The following is a 12,773-nucleotide window of genomic DNA, read 5'->3' as shown; positions in this document are numbered from 1 at the left end:
AAAAAAATAAGTTATAACCCGACAAATCAACTCAACCCGAATCGAATTTTAAGCATTGGGTTGGGTTGGATTAGAAACTTTGTTTGGGTTCTTTAGGTTGCCAACCCAACCAACTCGAATTTTTGGATTGGTCCCAAAAAAAAACCCTCAATCCAACCCAACCCAATCCATCTACATCCCTATTAAAGACTATCAATTTTTTATCATTCTAATTAATAAGGTAATAAAACCAAAAAGAGGTAAACCAAATGCTTTTGATTTCTGAAAAATAGTTAAAAAAAAACACACACATTCTATCCAAAATGAGTTCAATTATTACAAAGTTTGTACTACCGAATTTGAAGTCAAAGGTTCAATTTATCCGCCACATATATTTTATACATTTTGGGCAAGAGAAATTCCAAATTTCATGATTCATGGGAAATGGAAAAAGTAGGCACCAATTACTTCATCCCAAAGTCACCAACTTAAAATGCTATCTTTACTCAACATCTCCAGTCGATAACAGAAGTTATAAACTATTGAAGTCTCCTTTTCTGTAAGAATGCTCAAAGTAGTTTCGGGTTACACGCCACACCAATATACGAGTTGCTCGACATTTTCTTCCACAAAAACAGCAGAAAATTCAAATAACCCAACCATCATCAATGGCGATAATAGATTCAATAATAAAAACAAAATATCAATAGCTATGGCTTTGTAGCCATCAATTTGCAAGTTGCATGAAATTCGCAGATATATAAATAGGTAATTTAGCATCTATCTGCATCAAATGAGTATTATCAAAATGAGCGAAATGTGTAACAATCAATGAAAGTGAACCAAACATTAAATGGCAGAAGGCTAGTTCAAGTTAACAGAAAGAAATACAAAATTGGAAGCAGTCAAAATGGATACACAGAGGAGAAACAAAACTAGACACTTCATTTTCAATTTGTAGCCAAATGTTGAAACCCAAAGCTCCAAACAACAGATCAAGAAGACCTACAGTGACAACATGACCACCAGCACTATCCTTCAAATATGTCCCTATCATTATATCATTTTGATTTCATATTAGCTCTTGTGAACCAGGAAGAGACCGAAAGAAAGAAAACCAAAAGTTAAAGGCCTCATTTGGTTTTTAGTTTTTGTTTTTTAAAATTAAACCTATAACATCCACATTTCTTACCATGATTTGCATCTTTCTTAAGTACAATTGTTGAATTATTAGTCAAATTTAAAAAACAAAAACAATTTTTTGAAAGTTACTTTTTTTAATTCTCAAAATTTGGCTTGGTTTTTTAAACCATTCGTGAAAAGTAGATAAAGGAAGAAATTTGGTGGTGGAAGTAGTGTGCATAAGCTAAATTTTTCAAAAACAAAAATAAAAAATAAAATGGTTACCAAATGGGGCCTAAAATGCCCGTTTCATAACCATTTTGGCTTTAAGCTTATAAATACTATTTCTACTCATAAGTTTCTTTGTTTGGTTGTCTACTTTTTTCGGGGATATTTTCAAAATCCAAGCCAAGTTTTAAAGACCAAAGAAGGTAGTTTCTAAAATCTTGTTTTTATTTTTAGAATTTAATTAAAAATCCATATGCTTCAAAATGAACATCCTTGTAAAGAGATTGAAAGAAAACTATCGTAATTTTAAAAAACTATATAGTTAGCTTATGATGCCTAAGGTAATAAACAAAAAGTTAGACAAAAACGAATGTTCACATCTGATTCTGATGGGCACCTAAGAAATATATTAATAGTGAAGAAAATACAGAAAGATAACTACCAAGTAATTCAAGGTATTAAACCTCCCTCTCTTGAGATCACGCAAGTCTAAACCAATTAAACCAATGCATACCTCCTTATTATATTATAACAAATAATCGTAACAATTGCCCTGACTAATTACTGATATAATCTCAATATTCTGATAATATTCCTAATTCTATCCTCCTAAGTACTAGCATTACTATCAGATTCATCAATCAGACAATTGATGAATGAGAGGGAGGAACAAGTTACCGAGCAGAGAAGCGCCATTGAGGTAGCCAGCACTGTAGGAAGTAACATTATCACTCCTGGGAATTCCAGCAATAGTAAGAGCTAAAGTTGCAGCATTGGTACATGCTGATCTATCTGCAGCCTGCAGGCAAGAAAATTTGGAAATATGTATGAATCTAAGTTCTTCATAACAAGGTTGAAAAGTAAGTGAACTATAAGTCTACATCTCTATGTTTCATGCTTAACCAAGCAGTCCAGATTCTTCAAGTTACTACCACTCAAGACACAACATTACACATTGACAATGTGTAGAGAAACCAAGATGGGGAAAATCAGCCTAATTAGGCAAAGTTCCTCCTATTGGTATTCATAAAACAAAAAGAACATAGTTACATTACAAAAAGAAAAATGGAGGTGAAACACTAGGTCATTGCTGAGTCTTTAAAAGTTTCCCATAATACCATTGGCCTTGTGTTTGAAGAGGGTGCTACCCAAAAGGAGTGGTGCAATAGTGTGAGCCATGGAGAGAGGGTGAGACCAGTTAACGTGAAATTGATAAAAGAGGATAAGAGACACCATAGCTTCTAAGCAATTGGTAGTAGTGAACAATAATTGGGTCTTGGAATTATTGGCACAAATGAGGCAAATAGAAGAGATAGCAGGAAGGGATCAAGAAAAACTTCCAAATTCTGTTTTGTAAAAGAAAACAAAAATAAGGGATATATGTGATTCTATGGCAAATGTGCAGGGAAAAGGCAAGGAAAGATAATATCGACCTACAGTATTTGTATGAAAACTAGTATATTAAGAGCTATGTCTGATGGATTTAATCATAAACTTTGGATAAAAATATCTATATTCACATAAAAACTAAGAATAATGAAATATATAGGTTGAAATCATAGCGGAGCATCTCAAAATATGATTGAAGAAAACCAGAGACCAAGGCATTAAATGTGTTAACATGCATTCGTCAATTGTCTGGCGAATAACAACGGATATCTCTATTGATCGTCTGAATGCAACAAATGCTATAAACTTGATTCAAAATAGATATAAATGCAGGTCTAACATAGTTTTTTCCATCAGTTTTTATTGTAAACCGATTTCACTGACCAAGGAATTTACTACACCTACAATGTACTAGTTCTAATCTACCCTAATCAATAAACTTGTTCTGAAGGGAATATTCTAAATGCTACATTTCCTGGTTCAAAATTTCCATAAGAAGCATCAAGCATCATCGAATCAGTCGCAGCAGGTCTATAATGTCGTATGGATTCTAGAAATTTAAAACATGATCTCCTCCATAAATTCTCTTGTTAGAGGCTCATGTGACTAAAATTTATCACAACTTTATCAAATTAGCTGATGGGTTATAGAAAATTTAATTATATCAATACTTCAACACCCATTGTTCAATTCATTTTAGAATGTGGGATTATTTTAGATTGTACCCGAGTAACTCACTCCTAACCTGCACTCATGCTCTTATTTAGTGGATTAACTACAATCACGATGATGGAATCAGAACTTGAACAGAACTAAAATTAGCATTCAAATACACCGAGTGGCAGCACACAGTATACATACACAGACACACACACACACAAACACAGAGATTAAAAGTAACTAGCCAGTCACAGTGTGTCAACCTAGGTTTTCTCACTAATGAAATTAGCCATGGTATACTCACAGCGCACCTGAAAGAGATCACAATTCCAGACAAAGGGTTACCAATGCACATTAAGAATTCAAACTTCGAAACAAGAGCATCAAGAAGAAAGTATAAGCAGAACTTCATCGCTCATTTGTTGAATCCAATTCTAGACCTATAAATGTAACAATGGAATTCATTCCAACTCTACAGTTGAAGCTATTTAAATAAATACCCAAATGAATTAAGAAAATATACAGCTCAATAATTGCTCAAGTTCATTGCGTTTACATTTTGAATGAGGTGCATACAAAACAATACAGCTGAAGACTTGTACCTCTCTTGGATCGTTTCATAAACAGCAGAACTAGTTCATAAAAAAATAGCAAAACGAAGAGATTTTGAAAGGCAGAAAGGGAAGTGAGAAACATTTTAAGGAAAAAGAAAAAAAGAAAGGGAAAATTATTTTTTAGTACCCAACTTTTTTTTTTCCTTTGAAGAATATTGTGTGCATGGTCTTGAGTTTTAAAAAGGCAACTTTTTAGTTTATGTTTAGCCTTTTAGTCTAGATGTTCTTGAAGTAAATTTTTTTCTTCTAACTTAGAAGGTCATATAATTATTTAAAAATAATAATAATTTTTTTTTGAGAGGCGTATTAAATCCATTTTTAAAAATTAGGAGACTAGAAAGATATATTTTGAAAATAAATTCTTCAAAACTCAAGGATTAAAAATATAATTTTATTTATTTATTTATTTTCTTTTACAACTTGAAACAAGTGAAACTAACCATCTTATTGTGTAACTAAGCTCCAACCTATTAACTCCATTCAGTGGGCCACATGATCCTTAATGTTTTCATTGATATGTTTTTATCATTAATAGATTGTTTTCATTGATGCACTTTTCTCATTAATAAATAAATTAATGAGTATTAGCAGTGGTGGATACAGAAATTTTATATAGGGGTACTACATGTAAAAGTCTAACAAAAAATATCTATAAATGAATGTAAAGAAAAAGTATTCATAACTTCATATGTTTTAAAATCGATCTCAACTCTTCACTTACTTCTGGTTTAAATACATAATAACATAAACAAAATGCAGCATCCTTTGAAATGCTATATTCTATCTAATTAGAATATTCACCCAACCAAGCTACGTTAAATCGTCTTGACTTTGCACCAAAATTCTAAAATGGAAAAGTACGATTTCAAGATTGACAAAGACCTTTTAGTAAATATGTTATAAGAACTTGATCTCGAATATTATAATTATAATCATAGATTTTGGTTCTTAGAACATGATCTGCAAGTAGTTTTCCTAGATTGATTTTTGTATAAGATCATTAGAATCCAAAACATTTTTCTTCAAAGATGTATAGTCTCTATTGTTGTTTTTCTTTTTATATTATTATATTCTATTATATAGATTTAAAGGCATAACAACTTAAAGTCTAAGAAGATTTTGAAATTCACTCATCAAATAATCCTATTGCTAGAACGGTGAAAAAATCATGATAAAAATAAATACAAGATATGAAATAAAATATTGCAAGCAACAGGAGTTGAACACTGCCTACTACCAATCAAACAACACGACACGCCAACAAGTCTACTTATATATATATATATATCTTACTTTATAATCTATATTAAATATATAAAAGATGGATAAATTGAGGGGGGCACGTGCTCCCGGCCCTTATGTGGCTCCACCAATGAGTATTAGTGATATGCTCCTATCTCATAAAAATTAAAGTCTATCACTAATAATTTATAAGGACTCATTTGGATTGATCGGAAAAAAATGTTTTTTTTTTTATAAAAAAACTCATTTTTATTTAAACACTTTTGATAAAAACTGATTAAAATATACTTGAAAAACTATTTTGAGTGGTTATCAAACACTCAATTTTCTTCCAAAATGACTTATTTTTTAAATTAAATACTTAAAAATATATTCTATACAAATCCTAAAATGCATTTGAAATTAAATTGGTACCCAGACCTTTGATAACAAGTTAACTACTACTCTATTAGAATATGGACCTACTTTCTAAAAAGGAGATTTTCAAAAATAGAAAATAAGGGAAATTAGTTACTCAAAATAGCTAAATAAATTTAATTTTCTTTGATAGAGGTTAATGAAGGCTGAAGTATCTATTAGTGATAGAAATCGATAGAAGTCTATCATCGATACAATATGATAGACACGTATAGAATTCTATCAGTATCTATCGGTATTTTTTTTTTACTATTTTTGTAAATAGTCTGACATTTTTTTTTTCTATTTATGAAAATTTCCCTTCTAAAAACGAAAACATTTAAGCCCACAGACTTTTATGCTACACTTAGTTGTTGTTGTTGTTTTTTTTTTTTCCTAATAATATCATTTTAGTCCTCAAACTTTAGATTTGGTTTAATTTCATCCTTTTGTTTTTTATTATTTATTTTTAGTTCATATAGAGAGTTCTTTTTAATCATTTTTCCATAAAATTTACTAATATAAATTTCGTGAGCATCTTCTTTATGAATTGTGAAATTATATTTTTATAGTGTATTTACTTGGATGAAAAGTAAGGACCCGTTGTTTTTAGGCATAATTGCTATTGAGTTTAGTTCGGGTCGTTTGTGGTGTTTTCCAAAGAAGATCCAGAGGTTTTGGGGCTAAAAATGTAGGAGAACAATGCAAAAATCAATCTGTACAGTAGGCTGTCAGTACAGGAATGTCGTGATGCTTCGATGTGACACAACAAAAAAGTTTTTGTAGTGCGCCGTGCTAGGGAATAGCATCACGACACTTTGAACAAGATGATAGGATGCATATCGGTTCGGTAATTTGGGGTTCGCGGTCTAGGAAGCTTGAACCGGCGGTTCGGTTCCTCATTCGGTCTAGCAATTTCTCATATATTTTTAATTATTATTTATTATAATTAGCTTTTAATTTAGTTTTTTAATTAATTAAACTAATATAAAAGTTATATTAATATAACTAATGGTTAGGAGGTCAATCTCGGTCTAAAATGTTGTTATTTAAATTATGCATTGGTATTTATTTATTTTTTAAATATATCATAATGTATGCTATATAGAGAAAATCCCACCATAGGATATGCATTTATTCATGCATCATATTTATTATAAATGTTATAATACAGTTGCATGAATTATCAAGAGCATGCTCATGCATTATATAATATAAGAGTTATAATATATGCATACATTAATAACATTACCATACATCATTTATATTAAAATTTTATAATATATAGTAAGAACGTATGGATAAATGTTATTTTCTATCATTATTTTAGTATATAATTGTTATGTATGATATGTAATAAAAAAATGGGATTGCGTGATGCATGACACCCCTTTAAGTTAATTATAAATGTTATAACTTTTCCAAAGTATGTTATTATATGTAATCTTATGTTTTAATTTGTTTCATTTTACTTCATAATAGTTATAAGTTTAATGAAATTAGAAATTAAAATATATAATAAATTGCATGCTAACATAAGTTTCAAATCATTTTTTAATTAGTCTAAAATTTGATTCACATTATACCTATGATCACAATATTTCTAATAAGATTAAAAATAAATTTAATCTTTTGATAAGTTTAATAGGATTAAATTGGTTAATAATAAAAGATTAAAATTGTAACAAATGTATCTATAAGGGACCTTTGTCTAAGGACGGTTCTGTCTAGGCTGGGGTCTTTAAGGTGACGAAAATAGAACACCCCTACCTGGGAATTGACCTGGCAGGTGAAAAGATAGATTTGTTACAAGCATGCAATAATTGATTAACATTTGCTAAAGTGATTAATGAACAATAATCAATGTTGTTTAACTATCCAAAGTAAACGTTACATTGGGTAAAGTTAATAATCACTTAGTAAAAAATAATTAGCCGTATTTTTCTAAGTTAAATAACCCTAGGTAAAACACTTAGTGTGAGAAAAATGGGGTATATGATACTTCAATTTTTCAATCACGTTTCTCCCTAAAAGTTCACACCATGAGATCTATACTCGGTTGAGGCACCTTTGCTTGTGTCCCCCTATGGGTGGTGTTTGTATAAGTCAATAACAAGTTGAATGGAGAGGGTGTTTATAGTAAGTGGGAGTGGGACGTATGTCAACACATCCCACGGTCTCTCTTATTAGTTTGTAGTAAACTTTCATGCTTGGTTTCGAGCCCTACGGATGACATTTACATGACTTTTTTTACTTAAACTCCAGAAATGGACATGATTGTTTTAGTTTTTGTCCCAATCGATTTTTCCTTACGGTTGGCTCATTGGGACGAAACTCTAGAATCTAAAATGAGGGGTTACTCTTCTAAGAAAAATGTTAAGCTAGTTAACAATTTTTTGGACTAAACAATGGCGACTAATAATTATAGGAACAAGAGTTGTTCTGGTGTAATTATTGGTTGAGATAGTCTTAATTTAGTGAAGGGGTAACTGATCACCCTACGATGACTTTTACCCATTCCACTAAAGCATCATTGCAAAAATAGATTTCACATAGGATGCATTAGATTATTTTGCTATTGATTGGTTGTTTAAATTGGTAATGCTTGTATAACTAATATAAATAAATTGTACGTTTTCAGAAATTTCAAATATGACAATTGCTACAATTTGCTTGCCGACAAACTTAACGGTGATAATTACGCTACCTGAAAAAATATTATCAATAAAGTACTTATCATTGATGACTTGAGATTCGTCCTAGTTGAGGAATGTCCTCAAGTCCTACCTGCCAATACCACCCGAAATGTTAGGGAGGCATATGATCGATAGGCTCAGACGAAAATGAAAGACCCGAGCATACATCTTGGCAAGCTTTGAAGTCTTGGCCAAAAAACATGAACCCATGCTCACTACCCATGAGGTAATGGAGTCCCTGAGGGGAATTTTTGGACTATAAAGACTACCCATGAGGTAATGGAGTCCCTGAGGGAAATTTTTGGACTATAAGGATAAAAGTCCTATCGCAGTGGAAAGCACAGAACCAAAACTTACTATTAATTTGGGATTTCTGAAATACCCAGACAATTCAGAAATAATACCAAAGAAAAACAAAAATTAGCCTACTAAGAACGTAAGCATGCTTAAAAATACCAGAAAGGGATAATAAACCTTTACCCTTGTAGAACCAAGTGAGAATCCAATTCTCCAAGTGGGATTTTAGAATACCACCAAAAGAGTAACCTTCCTATCTTTTGAGAAACATTTGGTAATTTGTTTGTGGGAACCAATTGAATTGGGAAAAAGAAAAGGGAGAAGGAGGAATTTTCTTTGAGGGAAGTAAAAAGGCTAGTTCTGTGCTAAATTTTTCTCTTTTTTCCTCTGTGATAAAACTATTTTTTTTATCAATCGAGATAGAGAGGGAGAGAAACGTGGAACCACCCACATTTTTAGATAATTCCCCTACGTGGGAGTTATTTATTTATTTAATTAATTAAATTATTAATTAATAAATAATCATTACATTAATTAAATCTAATTTAATTAATTGATTTCATTTAAATCCTATTAAATGAAACATCTCTCACATTTTTTAATTCAATTAATTTAATGAAATGAAATGAAATGAAATAATTATTAAATTCTCCAATTAAATTATCTCCAAATTAAATATCAAATTATTAATTTGGCTTACATTTGAATCATATTCAATTGTATTTCTCTCATAACCTATAGTTTTAAATATGAATTCCAATTCATTAATAATTGAACTCCAAAAATATTTAATTCTCCTATAAATTAATTTGAATCATGTTAAAAAATAAATTTATATTATAAAGTTTAATTAAGATATAAATTTATATTTTATAATGTATTATTATATTTATATTATTTTTGTCACACCCCTTCCCAGATTACCTCTTAATCCGAAAAGAGATGTGAAGACGACAATTGCCAACCCTCTTATGACAACTGCTGTCCAACATACTCTTAAAAACCTGTCCTTAACACATGCTAAACCTGATTAGCAGTTATAAATCTCTAGAACTTAACATACAAACTCAACAACAACTCAAAGCATTCAAATTACTATTAATTAGAATATCAACTTCAGAATACTTAACAGTTTCAGAAAAACCAAACTTATTTACAACTTCTGTTCAACACACACTCTACCCTGTTTCCCATGACATAAACATAAAGACTGGATTAACAAAACACGATGAGCCATGTAAGTTTCACATTTTCTGAAGGTCTGAGAAGTGACTGACTGGTAGAATTGCTAAGCCTCGGGATGTCGACCGCTACTTGGAAAGAAAAACATTAAAAAGAGTGAGCTAGAAAGCCTAGTGAGTGATTTCTTTTTTTTAAAAAAACATACTTTCATAACTCATAGTATAAACAACTTTAAAATAAAACGTTCTCATTAACATACCAGGGTTCAGAAATAACATTTAAAAAATAAAGAAAACATTACATAAAAACTTTGGTTTGAAACACATCAATATATCCTGTAGAATACCTCTACTCCCTCGCCTGAACATGTGGGAGAGCCCTTTTGCTCAATCCCTAATAACCTTAGTTGAGAGAAAGCCCTTTTGCTCGATATCATCAACATCGATAACATAATTCTTACGTGCACGTAGAGCTGAAAAAGATCCTGCTTACTTTACTATACCTTTGATAGCAAGGATCATCATATAACTGGGTACCTTACCATACCTTCGGTACCAAAACTTAGGAGTAGGTTTTCATATCATTATACATGTTAACATCATTTGATAGCATGCTTTCAAACTTATAAGAATCAATGGATAATTCATGTAAATGCTAAGTCATGTCATAAAAACTCAAGTAAAACACATGGGGATTTCTTATAACATTATCTTTAGAAACATTAGCCATATGCTTAACTCAATTTCCATTACTAAAAACATGCGTTGAATATTTAAGTAAGAGCAACTATGCGTTGGGTATTCATAAGTAAAACACTTAGAAAATATTTTGAAAACTAGTCACTCACTGTCTTAAGCTACTTATCCAAGGGGTCTATAGGTCTCCTTTATTTACGTGTGCACTGAAATAAAGAAAGACCCCTTGGTCAGTATAATTAGCTCCCTTTTGAGCTTAATGCATAAACTTAACTTCATCGCATAATAATAATTTGTCACATCATAACTAAGTTCAGTGCATCATAACCCATCTTCACAGCATCAAGTATCCTTAGCCATCTTACCTTATAACTTAGTTGGAACTTTGGATATCTTTCCTCAGGGTGCTCGGATAAGAACTGAAACACTTTCTTAACCTATGCGATGAAAGTCTATTATGCGACATACTCAGAGCGCCTTAGTTGTGAACTCTTTGTCCATGCATCAATGCATATCATCAATTGATCAACTGCTTGCTTGTTCTTCGTACGTAGTTGCCTACTTATTTATCCACAACACCATTTCAAATTTCAATATTCCAGATTTCATAACTTTAATTCCAGCATTCAACTAGTTAAACTCTCTTTAACTAGTTTGCCCATAAACATCTTAACTTTCACTTACCTTAGAAATTGAACGTTATCCCTTTTTGAATTGATTGGAATTTCCTTCAACTTTCCTTCAGCTTGATAAGAACTCTTCAAACTTCAAAGTCTTCAGGTGGCAGCAACACTTTTTCTCTTAGGCGTAAGAAAATTTTGGCAAACCATTTCTCTTCTTCATCAAGTTAATTTATACTTAGGTTTGCATGGCATTTCAGCCCAATTATAAGCTACCTAACATACTTATCTTTTAATTGACGTCTGCAAGGCTGTCACATGGCTTGCTTACCAGTTAATTAAGCTAAACTCCTCAACTTAACTTCATCGCATGGCCTTGTCACCACTTAAACTTCTTTCTATCAACCCATACTTCTACTATTTGTCATATCCTTTGAGCGTCACCTTCAACGCATGATCTTCTACCGCCTCGTTTGTTAGCTTAGTCTCAACATTGCTATACAAGGTTGGTCGCATACTTTCTTCATACCACTTTGTTGAACTTAGCCATAACGTCCCCTTCTTGAATCTCTGGTCGCATAGTTCAACAGAATGGGCCGCAAGCCTTACAGCTCCAACGCATGGAGTCTTTTATTTTCTTTAAGTGTTAACTTCTTCCTTCTTCACCCGAGAACTCAACATTCCATACTTAACATAATTTCTTGTCCCTTTTTTCCAGTTTTCCATTGTCTAAACTTCTCAAACACTCCATGCATTGATTGTGCTTACAACTCGAATGCATATACTCATAACATTTAGAAAATTTTTCCTCTCTTAACATTTCAAACGTATCATTCATTACATACTTAGCTTACTTTTGCATTAGTCTTAATAGACATCTTCAATACATAATTAAGAGAACTTAAGCTTAATTAACTAGTAAAACAAGTTCATGGGTTTAGAATTGTCCTAAGTGAATTTGAACATTTAAAACTCTATTTAAAACATAGTTATCTTAATTCCCTTTACGAGCTAGGAAGGGGATCTCATGGACCTATAGATCAGAAGCTCTAACGATATGAGATTAATTGGCTAAACTCATTAACCAATTAAACAATATTCGTTAACTGTGGGTATACTCCACTAAAGACCCATAGTTACTCTCTTCTCACTGCAGGTATATTTTCGTGTCCACGGATATAGACCAATGACAGAAAGTTGGTCCTTCACAAGTGTTCGTAACACCTAGGTCAAATTACCATTTTACCCCTAGGTTACCTATCCTTAAGTAAGGGTCTTTGTGAAAAAGATACCTTCCTTCCGTCTTCCCTTTCCCAATTTTGCTTGGTTTTCCCCTGCCAGTCCCTAGTGTTCAAACCTCTGTGATACAAGATATACTTACTCTGACGACTTAGCTTTTTCCCCTTTAATTCCTTCAACCTTTCCTTTGGGATTTCTTATTAACCCAACTAGATTATTATAGCCAAGGTTTACCCATCTTGGGGTAACCTCCATCCCATCCTAGCATAAGGACTTTGGCAGATTCTCATGTTTCATTATTCATATTTGATGTCCTGGGACATAGATACTCGAGATATTCGCTATGAATTGCCAAAGTCTTCATACTTCTCCATTGTTCCAATCAAATCCGAAAAATGAGAAAGAAATCAGGAC

The 12,773-nt window shown here is 31.7% G+C and overlaps 1 protein-coding gene across 11 annotated transcripts; it reads right to left on the bottom strand.

Moving 5' to 3' along the window:
• Nucleotides 1-237: 237 nt before the first annotated feature.
• On the bottom strand, nt 238-4,141 carry LOC120089467 (exosome complex component RRP41 homolog). Of its 11 annotated transcripts, none has more exons than XR_005485187.1 (4): nt 3,935-4,141; nt 3,690-3,818; nt 2,008-2,128; nt 238-602 (listed from the first exon to the last, which is right to left on the bottom strand). XR_005485187.1 is itself a non-coding variant. In XM_039046959.1 (4 exons), the coding sequence occupies exons 2-4, from the start codon at nt 3,788-3,790 to the stop codon at nt 565-567; spliced, it is 267 nt and encodes an 88-aa protein (XP_038902887.1). In that variant the 5' UTR covers nt 3,791-3,818; nt 3,935-4,141; the 3' UTR covers nt 238-564. The 11 variants fall into 11 exon arrangements, 4 of the variants coding, with proteins under 4 accessions (XP_038902887.1, XP_038902879.1, XP_038902919.1 ...); XR_005485193.1 differs by having other exon boundaries at nt 238-536; XM_039046959.1 differs by having other exon boundaries at nt 3,683-3,818.
• Nucleotides 4,142-12,773: the final 8,632 nt, after the last annotated feature.

The sequence above is a fragment of the Benincasa hispida genome, chromosome 1, assembly GCF_009727055.1.
Source record: "Benincasa hispida cultivar B227 chromosome 1, ASM972705v1, whole genome shotgun sequence".
NCBI classification, from domain to species: domain Eukaryota; kingdom Viridiplantae; phylum Streptophyta; class Magnoliopsida; order Cucurbitales; family Cucurbitaceae; genus Benincasa; species Benincasa hispida.
Note: the sequence above shows the minus strand (reverse complement) of the source record. Positions and strands in the feature narration are given on the sequence as shown.

What these genes read in the sequence shown, in the direction of transcription:
- LOC120089467 (XM_039046991.1), bottom strand. Translation starts at nt 3,790, where the DNA reads ATGAAGTTCTGCTTATACTTTCTTCTTGATGCTCTTGTTTCGAAGTTT. An exon ending in TGATCTCTTTCAGGTGCGCT is followed by an intron (nt 2,129 to 3,682) that starts GTGAGTATACCA and finishes TCTTGCCTGCAG; the next exon opens with GCTGCAGATAGATCAGCATG. An exon ending in CAATGGCGCTTCTCTGCTCG is followed by an intron (nt 1,030 to 2,007) that starts GTAACTTGTTCC and finishes ATATAATGATAG; the next exon opens with GGACATATTTGAAGGATAGT.